Here is a 25,257-nt window from a genome sequence, read left to right on the forward strand (position 1 = left end):
TTCAGTATATTCTAAGGTGCAAATTTAAAATGTATATATTATAGTTCTACCTATATAAAGCTCCTTGTGTATACAATATTATTCCAATACAAGTGCTTCTTTGGTTTAGCTTATTTTCTTTAGGAAGGAGTTTTGCTAAATCAAAAAATAAATAAAGCCAGTCTTATGCCAAAATGTCCACACAGAGAGTTATATAAGAGGTTCTTTAAATATATTAGGAGCAAGAGAAAGACAAAGGAAATCATAGGTCCTCTACTTAGCAGGGATTGAGTACTAATAACTAACATCAAAAAGGCTGAGGTGTTTAATGCCTATTTTGCTTCAGTCTTCACTAAAAGGGTAACAGTGACCAGATACTCAACACTATTAACAGCAGCAGTAGCAAGGGGGAAGGAACGAAAGCCAAAATAGGAAAACAAGTTAAAGAATATTTAGATAAGTCAGCTGTATTTCAAGTTGGAAGATCCTAATGATATTCATCCTAGGGTATTTAAGGGAGTAGCTGAAGTAATCTCAGAACCATTAGCAATTATCTTCAAGAACTCATGGAAGACTGAGAAGGACAAACAAACATAGTACCTAACCTTTAAAAGGGGAACGAAAGAGAACCCTGGAAGTATAGATTGGTCAGCCTACCATTAGTACCTAGAAAGATGCTGGAACAAATTATTAATCAATCAACTTATAAGCATGTAGAGGATAATAAGATTATAAATAATAGCCAGTATAGATTTGTCAAGAACAAATCATGCCAAACCCTCCTAATTCCCTTTTTTGACAGGGTTACTGTCTGAGTGGATGAGTAGGAAGCAGTAGATATGATGTATCTTGATTTTAGGAAGGCTTTTGACACAGTCCCATGTGACATTCTCATAAGCAAGCTAGGGAAATTTACCTTATAGTAAATTCATCTAGACCACAACTAGGACAGTACTCAGAGTAAGTATCAATGGTTTGCTGTCAACCTGGTAGGACATATCTAGTGAAGTCCTGCAGGGGTCAGTCTTGCTACTATTCAATATTTTCATGATAATGGGGTGGAAACTATGCTTGTAAGATCTGCAGTTGACACGGAGCTAGGAGGAGTTTCAAGCACTTTGGAGGACAGGATTAGAATTCAAAATGACCTTGACAAATTGGAGGATTGGTCTGAAATCAACAAGATGAAATTCAGTACAGGCAAGTACAAAGTACAACACTTAGAAAGGGAAAAAAGTCAAATGAACAACTACAAAATAGGAAACAGCTGGCTAGGTGGTAGTACTACTGAAAAAGACCTGGAGGTTATAGTGATCACAAATTGATATGAGTCAACAATATGATGCAGTTGCAAAAAAGGCTAAAAAAAGAAAAGAAGTGTGTATTAACAGAGGTATAAAATGTAAGACAGAAGAGGTAATTGTCCTGCTGTATTCGGCACTGGCAACGCCGCAGGTGGAGTATTGTGTCCAAATCTGGGCACCATTCTTTAGGAAAGAAGTGGACAAACTGGAGAGCATCCAGAACAGAGCAACAAAAATGATAAACAGTTTAGAAAACCTGACCTATGAGGAGAGATTACAATAACTGGGTATATTTAGTATGGAGAAAAGAAGACTGCTATTGGGTCCCTCCTCGGTCTTCAAATATATTAACGGCTGTTATAAAGAAGACTGAGATCAATTGTTCTCCATGTCCACTGAAGGTAGGGCAAAGAAGTAATGGGCATAAACTGCAGCAGGGGAGATTTAGTTTAGATATTAGAAAACACTTTCTAATTTAAGAAGGGCAGTTAAACTATGGATTTGGCTTCCAAGGGAGATTGTGGAATACCCATCGCAGGAGATTTTTTTACAAACAGGTTAGACAAACACCAGGTTCACTTGGTCATGCCTCAGCAGAGGGGGCTAGACCTGATGACTTTAAGGTTTCTTTGACCCTACATTTCTATGCTTACCATATCAGTATAATTACACCATTTCAGGGCTTTAGAACTACCTGACATTTTCCCTGACATAGTACATGGACATGAAAAGACAACGTGTAGGATGTGTCTTACTGAGCGCTGATAGGATATAGATATTCAGGCCTGTCTGCAAAGGCTTATACTTTAAGAATTTAGGTATATGCTTATCATTTAGCTAGTTATAGAGGTATAAAAGAAAGAAAGAATCAAAAATCACTGTCTGCCTGCATAAGGCCTTTTTTCACTATGACAGTCTGAGGCCCTGTTCTTAGGCTAAGGCCCACGGCTAAGCAGCAGAGGCAGCCATAAGCTGGGAAGTGAATGGTCACATCCTTATATTCCAAACTGGTCACACTGAAATAAAATGCTATTGGGCTGTTAGGAATACAATCCTGTCCTGATAATGCCTATTGCCTCCAGAGAAAGGGAAGTGCCTAGACGATGTAAAAGGAAACTTAGTTTGATAGCATCCTGTCTGGCAAGAATGCTGGGATATGAAATCCTCATTTCTTTGTTGTTCTATCACTGTAGTCCCCATTTTCCTATTGTTTGTCTGTATAATCTCTGTCTGGTTCTGTGATTGTTTCTGTCTGCTGTATAATTAATTTTGCTGGATGTAAACTAATTAAGGTGGTGGGATATAATTGGTTAAATAATCATGTTACAATATGTTAGGATTGGTTAGTTAAATTTCAGTAAAATGATTGGTTAAGGTATAGCTAAGCCAAACTCAAGTTTTACTATAAAGGCTGCAGTCGATCAGGAAGAAAGGGGGGGAATGGGAATGGGGGTGGGATAATTGGAATCATGTTTTGCTAACGGGGGGGAAATGGGAACAGGGACACAGGCAAGGTTCTGAGGTTTCAGAGCTGGGAAGGGGGACACTAAGGAAGGAAATTGGAATCATTGCTTGCTGGAAGTTCACCTCAATAAACATTGAATTGTTTGCACTTTTGGACTTCGGGTATTGTTGCTCTCTGTTCATGTGAGAAGGACCAGGGAAGTGAGCGGGTGAAGGAATAAGCCCCCTAACAAGTGCAATGAGGTTGTATCATGAAAATGAGGGCAGAATTTGGTCCTAAGGGTAGGAAATATGATGGAACAATCAGACGGTAATAGTTGAAAATTCAAAATAACACTTTGCCCAAAAATAAATTTCCTTTTATCAAGGCAACATAGTTTTTAAAACCCTTTGTCTTATCAGGAGAGCCTATCCAAGCTCATTTAAGACACAAGTGATTGAAAATAAGGTTTCCTCACATTTCTGTTTTTTTAGTTACAGATATCTAGCAGAGCTCAAAGAAAAACATTTTTGTGTTTTTGACTAAAAATCAGGAGGCATTATGAAGACTACAGTGATGCCAAAAAGGGCTGCAGGAAAGAATAGGACAGCAGTGTGATCCAGCAGCTAAAGCGTAAGACTTAGAGTAAGGAGACCTGATTTCTAATAGTAGTTCTGCTGTGTGATCTTGTGCAAGTTATTTCATTTCTGTGCTTCACCTCCCCATCTATAAAGTGGGGGGTAATTATATTTTCTCACTTTTGTAAAGTGCTTTGAGAGATACAGATGAAAAATGTCATGTAAATAGAAATTATTACTAAAAATAAATGAATGGCAAACTGGGATAACATCACTCCCATGTGGGCCTGGTTCCCCATTAACTCATCTAGTGGCAGGACTAGGGTCTAAAAGGTAGATCCAGTGAATGGCAATAATCCCAAGTCACACACGTGCTCAGAAGCAAATTCTGATGGGTGCCAGTTAGTGCTCCCATGTTGTTTCTACCTGCAGCCAAATGGAGCTCAGAAAGGCGCAAAATTATTTCCTTTCTTTGAAAAGAGACTCCAAGAAATCAGTTGAAATCTCCTCCTACCAGCTGAGCAGCCTAATGATAAATAAGAATGGAACCAACATCAGTCCCAACAGAAATTGGAAAATTAAAATGTAATCCATATGGCCAAACAATCACAACAGGAAGTGACCGATAAAACCAAACCAAATTCTAGTGCATCCAGAATATCATCATACAATAAACTTGTTTTTAAAATCTGGTTCTGATCTTACTTTTACCCAGATATAACTTGACAGCCTACAATGGCCTAAGGGAGACCAGAACCACGTAATCAGTGCTTTTAACATTAAGATTTAATTAAATTATGTACTTGATGCAGACATTAGTAGATGTGGTTCTATAGCCTAGGTTATGCAAAACTAGATAATGCTAGTGGTGTCTTTAGGCCTTAAAATGATAGTTTCTCTCATTTAAAACAGCTTTTTACTCATGTCAGCAAGGGAGTTGCTCAAAGGTGATGGTTTACTGAAGCAATAAATAGAACACCGGATTGTGGTAATCTATCAGATCTCTCAAGTGCAGTCTCATGAAGTTGGACATCATCAGCTTCACTAGACTGTGTCATAAGATCCTAGAAGAGCAAAGCTATTGGAGTGCATGTAGATGGGTTAACCTAACGGATTAAATTAATGCAAGTTGACTAAACCTCTGAGTAGAGCACACAGCCAGGCCATGAAACATTTTTGCTGATACACATAATTGCTTTACATAGGCAGCATCTTGAGGGATTCATTAACTAATACTCAAAAGTGATGCATCATGTGGCTGTTTCTGTGCTCATGCCCACTTAGAAAGCTGGCAGCAGCCCCACACATGGTAGTCTGCCAATTTCAGCAGGGCATAGGTACCCCCTGAAGATGGATTTAATGTAGCCTGCATAATGTAGAAAAATTACACTTCTTTGCCAAGAGGATCCTCTTGATGGTGAACATCATCAAATAATGGAAACATGCTTCATTATGAGAGATCTCATCTGTTGTCACTTGTGGGCATTACACCATCGTCATAAACCTTTAATGCTGTATTTTTCCAGTCTATTTCAGCAGTGAAGATGTCGCATGTGAAGATGGAAAGTTGTATCTCATTAGGAGGCATGATCGTATTATGCCAAGGCTTTAAAACTTCACTTTTTCCTTCAAGGTCTCCTTCATTGAAGCTGAAGCCATAAAATGAAGAAGTTTAGTTTGTTTGTTTTTTTAACCTTTCCTTGGTAAAGCAAACCTATGAATTTTGAGAATACAGTTCATCTCTTGGTGAAAACATAGGAAACTATGCATAAAGTATCAAATTCCATAAGCAACACTGGTCCCAAGATGTTGGCCGGATAACAGCATGATTTAAGGACTGCAACTTCTTGAGTCCTCGTCTTACAAGGAAACGGGAAGGTGCTCTTTTTATGCTGAAGATGACATTCTGAGTTAACATTCCATGCCAGAAGGTCTTTGCAGAGATTTGTAGGAGATGGCATGCAATCATTAGCCAGTCATCCAACTAATACTTGTTGCTTTGGTCTTTGGCTGCAATATTTATCAAATACAGGATGCCAAGTACATACTAACAGAGATTGAAGCTGTCAAAGAGATTCTTTGACACTACTACTTTCACCATGTGCTAGGGGATGTGGTTCCTGCACTCATGTAATATTGATTGTGCACTAGCTTAAACAGGATACATACAAACAATACAATGCCACAGTATGATAAAGAACAACAGAGAATGAAATTTGCAATTCCTTGGCTTTCTGAAGTGAAGATCTTCTGTAGCAGAATATTAGAACACACACAGAGTAATGTTTTATTTTCCCATACTTTGCACCTTGTCTAATTATGTCCAGGTAGTAACAGTGGGAATGAGAAGCTATGAGTGTGGATATGATCCCTTCTTCATGAGCAACTCATTCTAAGCATGATACACATGCATGATCCTGAGTAACTTAGTGTGTATAAATATACACATACATACACACATACACACACACACATATATCCCAAAAGTTTGTTGCTGTTTGTTGTGAATGAGTAAACAATCATATTCTGTGAGATATATGCTCCATGAAGAATGAATTAACATGAAAGGAAGTTCTATGCAATGTTAGAAGGTAAAACATAGACTTGCGGTAGAACTAAACAGGAGTACAATAGGAAAAGATAGCCTGTGTCATGTATGTCTTAACTAGAGCTAGGAAAACCTGAGTATGACCCAAGGGAGTAAGAAAATATAGAAACAGGTGACAGGAAAGGCTCAGATTGATCATACAGGATATATCCACTGGAGCCTAACAAACTATAACCTATGACTCTAAACCCAAGTTTTCTAGAAGGAGGCAACATAAAAACCCTTAAACGTGTTTGTTGTTATCTAATTTAAGCAGTCTCTAATAGCATGGGTACAGGCAGGTCTCCACTTAAATTATATACACACACTTTCAGTCAGGTGCCTGTCCCCTCCCCTCAAAAAAAAAAAAATCAAGGCAGGCCAAGGTTTGGTATCTGTCTTTTATATGCAAAACTTAATCTCATATCTTCTATAAATGCCATCATAGCAAGCACTGAAGTATTTCAGCTAGACTTAGAAATCTTTATTCTTAATGCTTAAAAAGCATGAATTGACTTGAGATGACACTGATCTCAGTTTTCCCAAAAAGTTTAGAGGGGTTTGGACACAGGTTTTGAAGTAGGACATTACAGAGATAAGAGCTAGTCAGAAAGTTTGGATTTAGCTACAAACTTCTCTAAGGGTGTTCTAAGATTTTGGCTAGGCTAGGGCCCCATCTACAGAGCAGACAAGCAGCTGTTTCTCTGTTAGCCTCCAAACACCACCCTCCTTTTCCCCTCATCTGCCATGTGGGCATATCACTGTTCCCATCAACCCATGTGCCATTTACATCTTTACACAATATGTGAGCCACCTGCCATGCACAGTAGTGAGGAGAGGGGTCCCTATTCATGACCCATGGCATGCCAAAGGATATAACCAAAGCTAGAAGTAACATATTTGTAGCCAAGGAAAGTGCGTGTATTGGTGGGAGGGGAGGGTTACAAACTCAGAATCAGGTGTTACTGGTCCCGCGCCCTCTCTGTCTGGCATCTATTGAAATGTAATTTCTGATTTATTGGCTTCACGTTTATTACCAATCTTTTCCTACCTACTATGCTAAAGTTTGTCTGACATAACTCACCCAACAAATTAATTGTATGAGTTGCTCACAGTTTTATTTGTTACAAAGCCAGGAAGCTAATTATGCAAGTTCAGAAGCATATGGAGCCCAAACATATTAACCCTTTCATGCAAGAATTCATATGCATTATATTCATTTGTGTTGTTGGCAGCGTAGAGAAGTTCCAGGATTTAAATGAACACAATCACTTTCCAATGTGCAATTCATATTAACTACACAATGATTCAAAACAAATTATTTTAACTCATACTATCTAATAACTTCCAGTTTATTAGGGGAAACAATTGCACCTATCACTGATCTGTTTAAATGCATATTTTATAAAAAGTCTCATTGTGGCATGTAACCAACTGATGTTTTCAAAAGAGCAATTAATATTAAAATCAGTCTGTTTAGAATTCATTAGGAAGGAGATGGAATTCAAAGGCATGCTGTTTCTCACAAATAGTGCAATCCATCTACCCATAAAGTAGGTACTTAGATTGCACAAAAGGTTAAGTATGAAACATTCCAAACATTTTAAAATGCACCTAAGTCAGAAAACAGCAGTAGCCACTTCTAAGTTACAGTTCCCACTTATTTTCTACCATATACTTTATTTATAGTTTTACTTCCTGAGATGGCCTCAGGAGATGACTAGCTTGTTTCCATGAAGGTCTCAGATGACAGAAGTTATAGAGTCTTATTACAGCATATTTCAGTGCAACACAAACAATATGATAGGGGACAGTCTAAAGAAGCAAGCATATACCCCAAAAGTAAGTGCTCTTGCTCAGCACTGTATGTCCAGCACCTGCCTCTTAACTGTGCTTGTATCCAAATCAGGACCTCCACAGAAAAAGAACATTAGTTCTTAATCAGTATAATCATTAGTTCTTAATCATTAGTTCTTAATCAGTACTTAAAATAATCAGTATATTGTGTCTTATGTATATAAGCTTAGTAGTCTCATTCTAGTCCCTATTTTCTCAAAATAAACAAATTAATAGTGTTTGCTCAATAGGCTGAGGAATGAAATAAAAAGGGGGCTGCTAGTTATGACAGAGGTGTCTATTTGCAGCACTGTGTTGGGAAAGGCACTTTGTTATGCTTGATTCCAAGCACTGCTAATAGGTCCTGCACCCACTGACAGTGAAGTCAATGACAAAGCTCACAATGTGTAGGATCAAGCCCTTAGTCTGCTCATCCAACGTCTCCCTGAATTTGAACTATTTTTGAGTTAAGACATGGGTCAGCTCGATAGCTCTGGAGTCTGGTCTCCCATTTTACTAGAGAACAGGAATGGTGGCAGAGGAAACTTTACATAATGCCTCAACAAATGATGAAGCACCTCCAGGGGTAGAGAGGGGCATTCAAATCTCAGTGGCCTATCCAATCCTTGGTCTATCTGCGGAGACTGACCAGGGTGATAGTTAGAGCTGATGTTAATTACTTTCCAACAGAAAACTCACTTTCCATGGGAAAATGTTGTGTAGGAAAATAATTCCCATCTCTGCAGCTCCCCTACTCCTCAACAACCTGCCTACTGGGATGCCTCAGAGCTAGGGCTACAAGGCTTCTTGGCTTTTGGGCAGCTCAGAAGGTGGACTGCCCTGGAGCCAGAGCTCATAGTCCCTCAGAAAGTCTGGAAGCCCTGGCTCTCAAGCCCCAGGCTCCCCACACAGCAGGCTGCCAGAGCCCTAGACACCTTGTGGAGCCTCAAAAACATGTTGAACAGCTCAAAACAATTTGTCATTTTAATTTTTTCAAAAAAAGATTTTGGGATTCCGCTGGAAATTTCAGAATTTGGATTATTTGTCTCATTTCAGAAGGATTTTCATGTCTCAAATTTCAGAATTGCCTGTGGAATGGGAATTTCAGTTTCCACACAGGTCTAGTGGAGTTCAGTGGAGTGGCGCATATTGCGATTTGGTTATCTGTGCACTAAGATCTGAACAGATGCCACTAACAGGTGAAAGATTCCAAGACTCTTTAAAGGGGTGAACACTTGCAACTCCCAACTCCATCCGAGATCAATGACAGAGATCAGGGTGGTTGCCCCTCAGTTGTCTCAATTTAGAATAGTCTGGGTTAGGAAACACAGAGCATATTCACATACTGCTACAGTAAGAAGGAAGAAGAGTCATACAGTCATCAGTCCTTTTTATAAAAACAATTTAAAAATAGAGAGGTGAGAGAACATTTCACTAAGGAAACAAACCATTCAAAACAAAGAGATGAAACACAATACACAACTGTGCAGGAAAAGTAATGTTTGATACGGATTCATTAACTAGCTCTGCAGAGTTAAACAACAGTAAGACCTACAATGGCTTCGCCTCCTTTGAATTCTCACACGCCGTGAAGTATTTCAATACAGTGTATGAACAAGAAAAGAAAAGTAAATACTGCATTGCAGTCTATTTCTTAGTGTCTTCTGGCATAAATCACTCCAGCAGTGAACCGTTCCAATGTAACTGCCTCCAAACACACTATATCAGGAAAATTCATACCAAAGAAATGTCCAAATAATATTTATAGAGGCTACTTGTTTTCCTGGGGGCGCCAAAAGTCTGCAAATAGGTTGGGTCAAATAAACTGCAGCCAATGTCAAATGGAGCAGGAGGACTTACATAGGAGAAAATCCTTCTTTAGATCTCTGCCTGTTAAAGAACACTGCACCAAAGAACACATGCATTATGCTTGGATGGTCACTATTGCGCTAGACCTGAAACTCTACCATGTCTCAACAGGTCTCACTAGAAATAAGCAAGCTTCCACTGCTGAAAAGAGTCATTCAACAAACAACAAAATTGGCCCCAAAATGTATTGGATGGATTACATTCAACCAGCACTACTGCTGTTCTCTTTTCACGGCTAGCACTGACAACATACTGCAAAGAGTCCAGCCAATTGCTGCGTATTGTGATTATGAACACTTCTATACAGAGGGTGTAATCAACTCTATACATAAGGCCTGAGCTACAGCCCATTCACGTCTTTGGTTCTTTTATTTATATCGCTTCCTGGCGGAGGAGAGATGGTCATATGTTGTGAAATTGTCGCGGGGCAGGTGTGTGTTTTGAGAGGTTGTTTATACAGATCCATTAGTCCAGAAAGTTAATTCAAAAACAGTAGCCTGATGCTTAATTTTCCGTTCTCCAATAAGCAATATTTAAAGATACACTGGCAAAGTTGAGAGGTCTGAAATTAGACCAACTTGCCCAATCTTATATCATTGGGCTTTTTTAAAAAAAAGCCTTTAAAGACTGGAGATAGAAATGCCCCCTCAAGCATTTATTAGTTTAGAGTCCAAACAACAAGAACAACCCAGCTACTTTCTTTTTCCACTAGCTATCCTGACCCTGGGTTGTTCTGAACTCAGTGATATTTGCAGTCCTGTAGGTGAAGTCAGGGTTGCCCTTTCTTTTGTAACAGCTAATGCAACAAATATTCCTGGAAGTTGTGCAGTGCTTTCAGGAATTACACCACATCTGACTGGTTTACACTATGACTCTAAACCCAAGTATTATTCTATCTGTTTCACAAATGTGGAAACAGAATCAGATGCGTCAAATGCCTTCCCTGAGGCCACGCAGGGTATGTCTACACTGTGGGAACACACGTCCCAGCCTGGGTCAACAGACCTCACCCTTTAAAAATAGCTGTGTAGACAGAGATTTGAAGTTGCAGCTCAGACTCTGATGCCTAGGGAGTTGGGTGGGCTTCAGAGCCTGAGCCACAACTTCAAAGCACTGTCTAGAATCATAGAATCATAGAATATCAGGGTTGGAAGGGACCCCAGAAGGTCATCTAGTCCAACCCCCTGCTCGAAGCAGGACCAATTCCCAGTTAAATCATCCCAGCCAGGGCTTTGTCAAGCCTGACCTTAAAAACCTCTAAGGAAGGAGATTCTACCACCTCCCTAGGTAACGCATTCCAGTGTTTCACCACCCTCATAGTGAAAAAGTTTTTCCTAATATCCAATCTAAACCTCCCCCACTGCAACTTGAGACCATTACTCCTTGTTCTGTCATCTGCTACCATTGAGAACAGACTAGAGCCATCCTCTTTGGAACCCCCTTTCAGGTAGTTGAAAGCAGCTATCAAATCCCCCCTCATTCTTCTCTTCTGCAGACTAAACAATCCCAGCTCCGTCAGCCTCTCCTCATAAGTCATGTGTTCTAGACCCCTAATCATTTTTGTTGCCCTTCGCTGGACTCTCTCCAATTTATCCACATCCTTCTTGTAGTGTGGGGCCCAAAACTGGATACAGTACTCCAGATGAGGCCTCACCAATGTCGAATAGAGGGGAACGATCACGTCCCTCGATCTGCTCGCTATGCCCCTACTTATACATCCCAAAATGCCACTGGCCTTCTTGGCAACAAGGGTACACAGCTGACTCATATCCAGCTTCTCATCCACTGTCACCCCTAGGTCCTTTTCCGCAGAACTGCTGCCTAGCCATTCGGCCCCTAGTCTGTAGCGGTGCATTGGATTCTTCAGTCCTAAGTGCAGGACCCTGCACTTATCCTTATTGAACCTCATCAGATTTCTTTTGGCCCAATCCTCCAATTTGTCTAGGTCCTTCTGTATCCTATCCCTCCCCTCCAGCGTATCTACCACTCCTCCCAGTTTAGTATCATCCGCAAATTTGCTGAGAGTGCAATCTACACCATCCTCCAGATCATTTATGAAGATATTGAACAAAACCGGCCCCAGGACCGACCCCTGGGGCACTCCACTTGACACCGGCTGCCAACTAGACATGGAGCCATTGATCACTACCCATTGAGCCCGACAATCTAGCCAGCTTTCTACCCACCTTATAGTGCATTCATCCAGCCCATACTTCCTTAACTTGCTGACAAGAATACTGTGGGAGACCGTGTCAAAAGCTTTGCTAAAGTCAAGAAACAATACATCCACTGCTTTCCCTTCATCCACAGAACCAGTAATCTCATCATAAAAGGCGATTAGATTAGTCAGGCATGACCTTCCCTTGGTGAATCCATGCTGGCTATTCCTGATCACTTTCCTCTCATGCAAGTGCTTCAGGATTGATTCTTTGAGGACCTGCTCCATGAATTCTTTGAGGACCTGCTCCATGAGAGGACCTGCTCCATGTTTACACAGTTATTTCTACAGCACTACCGCAAGACCTGCTCACCCAAGTCTGTCCACCGGGGTGGGGAGGCTCACCGCCATAGGCTGTATACACATACCTCTAGTGACTCAGCGTCAGAATCTAGATTAAGCCTCAGGATTGTCTGGCTTCCGGTGGTAGAGTATCAGGCAGCGAGTATGCAGGGGTGGAGCTTGCCGGCCGACGTGGGCAGTGCACAGAGACATACTGTCCCCCTCCCCCAAGGGGCACGCAGAGATGTGCAAGCAGCCGGCCGCTTCCGGGATGCTATGGCAGTCAGGCTGCCTGCCTGAGCCCTGCTGTGCCGCCGGCCGGAAGCCACCTGTGGTAAGCACCTCCTGGCCGGAGCCTGCACCTCGCACCCCCACTCTCTGCCCCAAGTCAGAATCCCCTCCTGCACCAAACTGCCTCCCAGAGCCCGCACCCCAACACTCGGCCCCAGCCTGGAGCCCCCTCCTGCACCCAAACTCCCTCCCAGAAAGAAACTAATGTAACAGCTGTTCTAAGGTAAGGAGTAGGTTATTTTGAATTAACTTAACTATTTTCTACATGTTTTAAGCCTGAAATATAACCACGGAATAGATTTCTGTTAATTAAAGGGCAAGTTTAGTATAGCGTTAATAGCCTTGATGCCATAATTGTGATCATTTTGTTTTAAATTAGGAAAAAGACTTGTATACAGGTGCCCCACAACCCAAGTATGTAAATTGCATTCTACAGCTCTGTGTAGTAGAGTTACCACCAGAAACAGAGGCTTCTTATACAAGGAAGGTTAATGTGAACTCTAGACGATGGCTTTTGGGGAAATGCAGTTTAATAATTAAGTGACCATTTTGTTGTAGACATTTTATTGACTAAAGTAAAGAATGTGGGTTTACCAAAGGAATTGTATATTAAAGGGTTTGTATTAAACAGTCTGCAGCACCTGCAAGTTACGTTGAGGGGGAAGTGGTCGTATGAAGAGGGAGAATATAATTATTTAGGTGATGGATTATGTGTAATCCCTTCCTACATAAAGGGCAGAGTTACACAGACAAGGAAACATCTTTTAGTAGAGTTTAGAAACTGCTAAATCTAATGTGGAAGAAAGTAGAAGTCTGAGCTTAGCAGAAAACTGTAGGTCATTGATTTTATTGCTTGTTTGTATTATAAATTAGTTGTCAACTCTTTACATTAAAGTAATATTTTAGACATTTGTTCTTTTTAATAATTTTGAAATAAAAAGACAACTTTAAATACAATCCCTCCATATATCTTCAAGAAAGTATCCCTTACAATATCTCACTTTGCTTACGCTCTATGGTCCAGTAATACATAAAAATTGGAATGATGTGACCTATATATATAGCCCTGCAACTGGCATTCCTAGGCATAGCATAGGAAAGTTAGAAAGTAGGGCCCTAACTCTGCAGTTTTACAACCTATTTCAATAGAGTTCTCCACACAATCCATCCACCCGTTGTAGACTGTAGGACTCCATCTTAACCTATCCATCAAAACCAGTCTTGACTTGTGGCAAGACTGAATGTGAACTGGAACACGTAACTATGCCTCCTGTACATTACAATAGGTGAATTGTTTTTCTAATGGCAAAAGAATATTATTGTCATAATATGACTAAGCCAGGACTCCGGTCCCTCTACAGTGCTAACATGGTTATGCAACTGAAGTACTAAAACATCTACGGTGACTGAACAATAATCAAAAAAATCATGTTTGTAGGTTACAAAGCTATGCACATAAAAAGTCTTGCTTAACCAACAGACACAGCAACATTTTATTTTAACCTTTAGAAATCAAAAGAACAAGTTCATGATTGATAATGGGAAAATCTCTCATTGTAACTACAGACTTAATGGAATGTATATCATTCTAGGTACATTATTATAAAATTTCCTCAATTTTTCTGTTCAGGTCAAACATTATATTTGACATGTAACAGGTTTAATTTTACTTCAATTCCATTTAGCTTTAGTTCAAATGAAGACTAGAGACTACTTAATTATGTTTTTGATTTTCCTTTAAAGGGGTTTTTTTACATTAAAAAAGAAGCAGCAACTTAGATTGCTACTAAAGTTGTATCCCATTTCCCAATACTGTAGATAGTTACACATTAAATGAGATTTTTCTATAGCTAGGTATTTTTATCATGTCCATCCACCTTCCAGACCATCATCTTTCTTCTGTTTATGACATTACATTGTTTGCTACAGTAATAATTGCAGTAGCAGTTGTTTAGACTTTCCTGAACTTTCTTCCACCAAACATGTGGAGCAGAAGGACAAAAGGAAGCCAACAAATTTAAGCACGAAATGCAGTATAAAGTAAAAATGTGTACAGAAAACTAAGAAAAACAAAGGAGAGATGACTGGGTTTATTTATTAGGTATGATACGAGAAAGTTTCCTATAGTTTTTCAACCAGAAGTTATGGGTTTGATGCTAGAATCATTGGGTGAAGTTCTATAGCCGTTAAAGGAGGTCAGACAAGGTGAAAACACTGGTCCCCTTAAAAATGTATGACTAATGTATTCTCCTTTAAAATGTTCTCCCCTGGTAATTAACCAAAAACTGAGGAAGGCAACTGTCTATATTCTTTTAAATGTTTCCATCAACTAATGACTGAAGATTCACCCCTGCACTGATGCCAGCACTAGCAGAGGAAAGACCACTTGAGCATCCCCTATTTAGGGGCTATAGGGGCCAGTTTGGCCTTTGGTACAAACTAAGGCAAGCCCTTGCTTTCACTTTGTATCCATGCTGTAACAGTTTGTATGAACCCCTGCAGGAGAACAGAATCTCTAGATTGCAGGACTAACCTGACCACACCTCCTCCTACTCCCAACACAACCAAGCCCACCCCTATTGCACAGTTGGCACTAAGATGAAAAGGGCGTTCCTACAACAGAGGTATTTCCCGCCAGGGCTTATGTCTGCCCAATGGCCCCTGTGTGCCAGCTAAGCTAGCACAAGAGGGCCTTTGGGCAGTGATGAACATGGCCCACTTCCTCCTTCTAAAACAATTACAGGTTGCATAATATAAATAATTCTAGTTAGATATGAACCCTAACCATACCCCTGAATCCAATCCCACCCAAACTTTTAGATTCCACAGTTCTAGCACAATGAAGAGAGGCAAAATATACCAATATGAAAGATCAATTCTTTTCTCATGTATGAGCTTCCAGTTCTTTGAGTGGAACTTGCTCCTAACACTAAAATATGGGGGATTAAATGATGCTTGTATAAAACTGCAGTTCAGACTGTATGCGGTTCAGGGCTGTATGAGCTCTACCAGCAGCGTCAGAGACTTCTGCTACTATTCCTTTAAGTTAAGTTTGTGTAAGGAGTGAATAATTAGGCTGTCATTTATTATTTGTTTTATTAGTTGAGATACCAGCTTGTTTTGTCTTCTCCCTGAAGTACCAACACATTTGGAGTTCACACTTCGAATACTAAAAGCGTCTTAATTCAAGGAACAGCAACTCAGGTCAAGACACTCCTATTCCAGGAAGGTGGTATTGTGAATCCTCCGTCACCCCATGAACTCGGAATTGAGTATTATGCAGTCATTCATTTGGTGCAAATCTGGTCCTCTTCTCCATGGCCACAAAAGGCCAGCCCCTTGCCAGCAGTTTCCATGCACAAGCAATGCAGATGGATTTGGGGTTGCCAGGCAGGGGTGCACACCCGCTGCACAGCCTGCAGATCAGGTCCCTGGTCACTCCAGGGCCACATGGATCATATGGAGATGGGGCATGGCCAAAGGTTTCACTGTTGTTAAATCTCCAGGGCTCCACCACAGAAGAAGTGTATTAGGGCAACAGGGTTGGTAGAGTCTGCAAAGCCATTCCATTCCCTGTAAGGAAAAAAACTCTTTTTGTCCCGCCACATCCATAATGCCCAAACCAATTATTCTGGTTGGATTCTGGACTGATGACTTACATGTTAATACTTAGTCAAACAATAACGTTTGCCGATACTTCCAAAATATTGTTTTGCAGAGGACCCTCCACTGATAATCAAAAGGCAAATGGTTTCAGACTGAACTAAGGTGTTTCATCTTGGAATAATCTGCAGAACTACATATATAATGCTTATATTTGAAATGTTGACAGAAAAGAAAAACAAGCCAGCTATGCATACAGATGCAGCATGCAGCTATTAAACACAACCTAGCTCATTAGTATTGAAATTAAATACAAAAAAAAAAACCTCAGATGAAACTCCAAGATCAATTTGAGCCAGTTTGCAGGCCAGAGAAATCCTCATTGTCTCCTCACAAGTGACAATGAAAGCCTTATTGAAACCACAGTTTTAAACTGATGAAACTGAGATAGAGTCATGGGCTTCCTTGAACTCCCAGGGGTAAAATTCTGTTCTGGACTCACAAGCATAGCTCCCATCGCCTTCAATGAGAACCCTTCATGGACAACTAGTGCTGGAATTTGACTTAAGGGAAATGAACATAACTCTAAACAGACACCATCTCGTACTTCACCTATGAGAAGTCAATTCCCTTAGCTGAGTAGTAATTAATTTATAAATAAAGATTCTTCTTCAGAAACACAATACATGTTGCAGTCCTGCCCCACTCACCCCATTCCTGGAAAACACACACTTGTTTTAATACCACTGTGTGCACATTGAAATCAGTCCTTTTCCTCACTATTTCCCGCTTTGAATAAATATGGTTTTAAAGAGCTCCCCTAAAACAATTAACATTTTAGACTCACTTCATCCAATATTCTTTGTAATATTCACAATCTCACAATGAAATCATTGGAAAGGCTGAGGAAAGTGCTCACCTATCTAACAAAATAATATTTTTTTGTTTTAGAATAAATGTTTTAGCTTTAACAAGTCCTATAGGAGGAACAATGTTCATGGGGTTGGCTCCTACTTACAATATGGGCATATTGTGATTTTCAGATTCTTTTGGGTTTGATAAGCCTCAAACTCCTTGCACTGCTTTACATACTCTCAAAGGAATTAACCTTATTCCTTCGATATGCAGTATAGAGTGAGGATGTTTTTATTACATTAATTAGTTATCATAATAAAACTGACTCAATTTACTAATTAGAGACAGTTGAAAGAAAAAGTTTTATTCTAGGAGGCTAGTAATTGCAGAGAACCTTACAAATACTAAGTCAACTGAGAGTCTACACCAACAGAAGTCCCTATAAAGCTTGGTAGTGGTCTCCAGTGATAGAAACTCCATCAGGTGAGGTGTGGCACAAAAAATGGCTGAAACAGCTCTACCACCAGGGCACTCGCTGGAGTTCACAGGAGCCTGCACTGTCCCAAAAGCACGCAGAGTTAGACAGAGTGACCAAAGAATTCAGTGCACGTAACCAACGGTCTTTGCCAGCTGGTTTCCTAAAGCACCCTGACCAAACTTAAAGCTGTCTTCCACTGAAGGAAGACTGCAGGCAAGCAGGTGGTAAAAACACTCCCTCCCACACTCAGAATGAATCCCCACCCTGGACACAGAAGAACCAGGCTGGCATAGGAAGCCTGGTAATTTATACCTTCCTGTACTGACTCTAGTGCATCTAATCCGCTAAATGGTGTAATGTAGCAAAGGTTTTAAATTAAAATCAATAATGTTCCTTCTGCTATTTACACACTAGATAACATCTGTTGCATAGCCTTTCAAACTTAGCATTTCAAACCTCCCCATCCAAAGGCTAACGCTGTTCCCTTGCTCCCAAAACACTGAAGAAGGGAACGGTTGTTTAAGTAACGTACGTATCTGACATTGGTCTTTAGAGCAACAGCCATTCTAAATAAACTATTAAAGTTTTGTGGCTTTCAGAACACACTGACTAACGGATTTAGTCTTCAGCATTTAAATTGCCTGCATGCTGTAGATGTTATGTTAGTGACTGTATAAGCCTCTGAGTGTTTAAAAAAAGAAATCCATGCAAGACAGGAATCATACAGCATCCCTATGAATATCGAAGACCCTCTCAATATAGGCTAATCCACCTGCACGCCCAAGCAGTGTGAATTACAGCTAATTTGAGTACCTCAGACAGCTATATACTTACCTAAATGTACCACCATTTCCAGGGGAACAAGTACCAGCTTCAAAGGGAACCATTTCTAACAATGATATATCTCTAGAAATGCTGATTCTGAAGATAGTACATGCAAAATTACGTCACAGCGCAGTGGGTAAACTGATACAAGAGGTTACCTGCGTTTGGATTTGGGCAACAGTTATTTTACTGCTCATGTGTCTCTTAAACAAGGTGACTGAATCTAATAACTACCATATATTTTAAAAAGACATCTCATTCTGATATTAAATACTAGTATCAGCTTATAAAATAATTCTCCCTGTAATGATTAGTCACATTCAAAAGCAACAGATCCGTCCCGGGAAACAGCACAAAAACAAGGAGAGGATCTACTCACATTCCTTTGAGCCGTTGCCACATTTTCTCAGCGTGTCCTCCTATTTGGTACTTTAAAGAGGTGCCTTCCAGTTCCCGGGCTGTTTCAGTAGCTCTAGACCCCATGGTAATTGTCCTACAGCAATACAGTTACAATCAGGCTCAGCAGCAAGTAAAAGCATTCCTTAGTCCACTACAAACGTCAGAGGATCCACACGTTATACAGTAGCAGCTCTCATCTATCAAAACATTTCAGAATTACAAAGCTAAGGAAAGCTTCTGGCTGAATTGCTATTTACTTTGATAGACAAATCCACTCTCTTTCTCCCCCTAAGCATACAGCACTATAAACAGCTTCTCTGACCTCACAAGTCTACTCCATACATGTGAGCCAGCTACTACACTACTCACTGACTGACTGCTCAAGCTCTATCCCCATGCACTTCACTTGTTGTAGGTATATGCACGTAAGCACAAAAGCTTCCTTAAAATGTATTAGAATTCATTGCCATGCAGGAGAAATGTGAATGACTTTAGCAGTCCAGAAAAAAATTATTATTATTTTTTTTTTTGCTGCTGCTGTGCAGGTCGGAAAAGCAGGCTGCAATAGGAAAGCAGACGGTAGAAGCCAATATCAGCTGCACCACCGTAAGAAATGAACGCCTGCTTAAATGCCAGAGCTTTTGTCTCTTTAGGTGATCCTGAATTGGTCTTCAAGGAATAAATATCTACCAGCCTCTTAACAACATAACTGAACAAACGTTAAGTTGGGACTCTAAGACATGTATAAATCCCTTCAGAAGAGTAATTAGAGAGCTCTACAGGTTGTTATTGAAGGAATATGCTGTAATCATGACTATTCACCTTCTCCTAGCAACTCCACACAGTAGGCAACTGCCAATTTAACTGGTGGAAAATGCAGCAGCTGCAAGACAGCCTGCTGAATGAATCCTTTGGGACAATAGCTTGCGTGTGTCAAAATCTGATGTTGAACTGTTTGTGCATGCCAGAGAAAAAATTAAGTGCATGTAAAGAGCAAAAGGAATGAGAACTAAGTGGTCTGCCAGCCATGCAGCAGATTGCCAGCTCTGTCTCTACAGTGCAGACCCATGCATTTAGTTGCACAGCCAAAGCTGCTGTTTGACTAGAACTCGGGTTAGCTCTGCATCACTATGTTTTATTGCTTGCTCAACTGTGTTTGCAGAGCTTTTAAAAATTTGATCTTTATTTTATAAACATCTTCCTTCTTGTTTTGTGAATAGACAAGGATCTGCAACTCTGGAGAAAGATCCAACTAGTCCCAGATACCACTAGCTTGTCTGTGCATCGGTTTCAACCATACAGCATTGTGTATGTTTAAAAGTAACAAAGATGTGAGGTTATGCGTGATCTCCATCTGAAGTGGCTGGCAGAGATGGGTGAAAATGCCAAGGAAAAAGAAAAAGAACAATCACAATAATTCACTGTCACTGAAGTTCCCCTATCCATTTCCCTTCATTTTCTCATAAGTTTCCTAATGGATGATTTCCTCTCCATTAAAATACATTTTTAAAAAATATCCCCTTTATGTCCTATTAATCTCTATTCTGTACTGGCCCCTGCTCTTTCCTCACTGATTTCTATCAGAGAGATCATTAGCTGATGCATTTCATCTCTTTCCCAGGTTTCACCTCTCACTTGCACTGGTTTTAAATTGGTGTTGTTACATTGACTTCACTAGAAGTATTCCTGATTCTCACAGGCACAAGAGAGAAAGAGGAATCAGGCCCATAGATTTCAAAGGGGCTTTTTTTAAAAAGTCAGTGTGTGATCTACACCTCCCCTAACTTTTGCTTGCAATGAAGAGTGTCATGTGACAAAACTGAAGAACCACAGAAACAATCACTTTCTTTAAACACTGTGTCATAAATATAAAGGGAAGGGTAAACACCTTTAAATCCCTCCTGGCCAGAGGAAAAACCCTTTCACCTGTAAAGGGTTAAGAAGCTAGGATAACCTTGCTGGCACCTGACCAAAATGACCAATGAGGAGACAAGAGACTTTCAGAGCTGGAGGGGGGCAAGAAACAAAGGGTTCTCTCTGTCTGTTTTTTTTGTTTTTGCCCGGACCAGAGCAGGAATGCAGGTTAGAACTCCTGTAAAGGGCTAATAAGCATTCTAGTTAGATATGCGTTAGATTCTGTTTTGTTTAAATGGCTGATAAAACAAGTTGTGCTGAATGGAATGTATATTCCTGTTTGTGTGCCTTTTTGTAACTTAAGGTTTTGCCTAGAGGGATTCTCTATATTTTGAATCTGATTACCCTGTAAGGTATTTAACATCCTGATTTTACAGAGGTGATTCTTTTACTTCAATTAAAATTCTTCTTTTAAGAACCTGATTGCTTTTTCATTGTTCTTAAGATCCAAGGGTTTGGGTCTGTGTTCACCTATGCAAATTGGTGAGGATTTTTATCAAGCCTTCCCCAGGAAAGGGGGTGTAGGGTTTGGGAGGATTTTTTGGGGGGGAAGATGTTTCCAAGTGGGCTCTTTCCCTGTTATATATTTATTAGACACTTGGTGGTGGCAGCAATAAAGTCCAAGGGCAAAAGGTAAAATAGTTTGTACCTTGGGGAAGTTTTATCCTAAGCTTGTAAAAATAAGCTTAGGGGGTTTTTCATGCAAGTCCCCACATCTGTATTCTCGAGTTCAGAGTGGGGAAGTAACCTTGACATGGTGGCGGAGCGGTGGGATTAATTTGAAATCATTTTGATATCAATTTGAGATTTTTTGAACCAGAAGCATAGATTTTTTTAAAAGGAAATATTGTTTTCCCTTTGGGCTGCTGGAAAGCAGGTTTTAAGCTGAAAGTAGTTAGAGTTTCTTTTGTCTCTGCTTGGGGGCCAGAGCAGAGACAAAAGGGAATTGTCTTTTGTGAGCTGGAGTTTTCTCTACCTAAAGGCAGGGTAGTTAACCTTCTGCAGGGAAATTCACAAGTCTTCACAGACCTGAAGTTGTTTTTTACCTAAGAGCAACTAGAGGGGTTTTCTGTCTATTTGCCTGGAGACAAATGTGTTCGTTTGTTTGGTTTTTTTAGGATTTTTCTGTAGGCTGACAATCACTATCAGAGAACATAAGTATCTGGTTACAGCACAGCAAAATTTTACAAGCCAAGTTATTTGTTTTTTTTAACTCTCGGGTGTAAAGTTAGTTAAAAACAGAGAAGCAAACATGACAGAGCCCAAGACAGAAACAGCCAAAGAGGCTGTCCACAGGAGAGCTATGGAGGCAGCGAAAGAGGCAGAAAAACACCAAGGAGCTGCTCACAAGAGAGCTATGGAGGCAAGGGAAAAAAAATGGAGGAGAGTGAAAAAGAGAGGAAGCATGAACTGGAGTTGGAGAAGGTAAGGGCTGAGCAGAATCTACTGGATAACCCTAACAATCCTTCCCCAACAATCCACAAATGGGAGAGACTATGTCCACGGTATGATGAATCCAGTGATATTGCTGAATATTTTCTCACCTTTGAGACACTGAGCACTCTCCATAAAATTCCTGAAGCTCACAAGATGACCACATTGGTCGCAAAACTAACTGGAAGAGCTCTGGACATATTCAATAAGATGCCTATTGATGAGGCTTCTGACTATAATAAGTTCAAGGATTTGGTTTTAAAGCAATTTCAAATCACATCTGAAACATACAGAGTAAAATTTCGAACCCTTAAGAGAGGGCCTGGACTAAGTAATGTGGCTTTATCTAAACCAGATGAAGAATCTGTTAGATAAATGGGTCCAAGGCAGGGGTGTCACTAGCTTTGACAGAATGTGTGATTTGATAGCTCAGGAGCAATTCCTGAATACGTCCAAGGAGGAAATAAAACAGTGTTTATGGGACAAGGAAATGGACTCAGCAGAAAGTCTTGCTTCTTATGATGATCAATACAAACAGTCCCAGACCACCAGAGAGGCGGGGCAAGCTGGAACAAAACGGGTGGAGGGAGGAGAGAGAAACAACCCTGGTCACAGTTGGAGCAGATACCAGAAGGGAAAGCCTCAGACCACACCCTACTACAGCCCAAGTCCCCAACTACACACCAAGGAATACTCCAGACCCCTTATCATCCTGCCACACCGTTCTCCAGCAACCCACCTCGCCCCCAGTGACCCGTCAGCTGGATGATGTTTTAAATGTAACGAGACGGGACATGTGAAGGCCAACTGCCCCAAGAACCCCAACAGATTACAGTTCATTGCACCGGAATCACACCAGAAGTCCTCAGGCCCAGATACCTCCCAGATACCCTCAGAGCGGAGGGAAACTGTGAGTGTGGGTGGGAAGAAGGTCATCGTGTGGAGGGACACCAAAGCACAAGTGTCGGCTATCCGTGCTTCCTTAGTGGACCCCAATTTAATCGACCCAGAGATCCAAGTAACAATTCAACCCTTCAAGTCCAACTCTTTCAATTTGCCTACAGCCAAGTTGCCTGTCCAGTACAAGGGCTGGTCAGGAACGTGGACTTTTGCAGTCTATGATGATTATCCCATCCCCATGCTGTGGGAGGAAGACTTGGCCAATCATGTGAAGCTAGCCAAGAGGGTGGGAATGTTCACCCGCAGCCAGGCTAAGCAAGCCGTCCCGCCTAGCTCTGTTCTGGAAAATTCTACCAGGACCCGGTCAGAGGTGATGGATCTGGACCCCATGCCAACGTCTGCAACGGCAGTAGTGGATCCAGTCCCAGAGACCCAGACAGAGCCAGTCCCAGAACCTGAACCGGCAGCAGTCGATAACCCTACACAAGAGGCTCAGCTGGAGCCTGAATCCCAACATAGTGCACCAGCGGAGAGCGGTTCACAGTCAATGGAAACAGCCCCATCCCCTACATCACTTCCAGAGGGACCAAGCCTAGGTTCACAATCCAATGAGGAACTGATGTCTCCAGCATCAAAGGAACAGTTCCAGACTGAACAGGAAGCAGATGAAAGCCTCCAGAGAGCTTGGATGGCGGCATGGAGCAACCCACCGCCTCTCAGCTCTTCTAATCGATCCAGGTTTGTTGTAGAAAGAGGACTTTTATACAAGGAAACTCCTTCTGGTGGACACCAGGAAGACTGGCATCCTCAGAGACAGTTGGTAGTTCCAACTAAGTACAAGGTAAAGCTCTTGAGCTTGGCCCACGATCATCCTAGTGGCCATGCTGGGGTGAACAGGACCAAAGACCATTTGCGGAGGTCATTCCACTGGGAGGGAATAGGCAAGGATATTTCTACCTATGTCCGGTCTTGTGAGGTATGCCAAAGAGTGGGAAAACCCCAAGACCAGGTCAAAGCCCCTCTCCAGCCACTCCCCATCATTGAAGTTCCATTTCAGTGAGTAGCTGTGGATATTCTGGGTCCTTTTCCAAAAAAGACACCCAGAGGAAAGCAGCACATACTGTCTTTCACGTATTTTGCCACCCGATGGCCGGAAGCAGTAGCTCTAAGCAACACCAGGGCTAAAAGTGTGTGCCAGGCACTAGCAGACATTTTTGCCAGGGTAGGTTGGCCCTCCGACATCCTCACAGATGCAGGAACTAATTTCCTGGCAGGAACTATGGAAAGCCTTTGGGAAGCTCATGGGGTGAATCACTTGGTTGCCACCCCTTACCATCATCAAACAAATGGCCTGGTGGAAAAATTTAATGGGACTTTGGGGGCCATGATACGTAAATTCATAAATGAGCACTCCAATGATTGGGACCTAGTGTTGTAGCAGTTGCTCTTTGCCTACAGAGCTGTACCACATCCCAAATCCCAGTTTAGGGTTTTCACCATTTGAACTTGTATATGGCCGCGAGGTTAAGGGGCCAATACAGTTGGTGAAGCAGCAATGGGAGGGGTTTACACCTTCTCCAGGAACTAACATTCTGGACTTTGTAACCAACCTACAAAACACCCTCAGAACCTCTTTAGCCCTTGCTAAAGAAAACCTAAAGGATGCTCAAAAAGAGCAAAAAGCCTGGTATGATAAACATGCCAGAAAGCGTTCCTTCAAAGTAGGGGACCAGGTCATGGTCTTAAAGGCGCTCCAGGCCCATAAAATGGAAGCATCATAGGAAGGGTCATTCATGGTCCAGGAGCTCCTGGGAGCTGTTAATTATCTCATAGCCTTCCCCACCTCCAACCGAAAGCCTAAGGTGTACCATATTCATTCTCTAAAGCCCTTTTATTCCAGAGAATTAAAGGTTTCCCAGTTTATAGGGAGGAGATGACGCTAAGTGGCCTGAAGGTGTCTACTACGAAGGGAAAAGTGCTGGTGGCGTGGAAGAGGTGAACCTCTCCATGACCCTTGGGCGTATGCAGCGACAGCAGATCAAGGAGCTGTGCACTAGCTATGCGCCGACATTCTCAGCCACCCCAGGACTGACTGAACGGGCATACCACTCCATTGACACAGGTAATGCTCACCCAATTAAAGTCCAACCTTACCGGGTGTCTCCTCAAGCTAAAACTGCTATAGAATGGGAGATCCAGGATATGTTACAGATGGGGGTAATCTGCCCCTCTGGAAGTGCATGGGCATCTCTGGTGGTTCTAGTTCCCAAACCAGATGGGGAAATACGTTCTTGCGTGGACTACCATAAGCTAAATGGTGTAACTTGCCCAGACAGCTATCCAATGCCACACACAGATGAACTATTAGAGAAACTGGGATGGGCCCAGTTCATCTCTACCTTGGACTTAACCAAGGGGTACTGGCAAGTACCACTAGATGAATCCGCCAAGGAAAGATGTC

At 41.4% G+C, this 25,257-nt stretch overlaps 1 protein-coding gene across 1 annotated transcript in view; it reads right to left on the reverse strand.

Moving 5' to 3' along the window:
- The window catches only part of PDE1A (phosphodiesterase 1A), a 242,230-nt gene extending 223,598 nt beyond the window's left edge, over positions 1–18,632 (reverse strand). The window contains exon 1 of the mRNA XM_077829867.1: positions 18,529–18,632. Within this exon, the coding sequence (XP_077685993.1) occupies positions 18,529–18,632 (104 nt within the window). The remainder of the gene's footprint in view (positions 1–18,528) is intronic.
- Between the last annotated feature and the right edge of the window lie 6,625 nt (positions 18,633–25,257).

This window comes from Eretmochelys imbricata, chromosome 11 (genome assembly GCF_965152235.1).
Source record: "Eretmochelys imbricata isolate rEreImb1 chromosome 11, rEreImb1.hap1, whole genome shotgun sequence".
Classification (NCBI taxonomy): domain Eukaryota; kingdom Metazoa; phylum Chordata; order Testudines; family Cheloniidae; genus Eretmochelys; species Eretmochelys imbricata.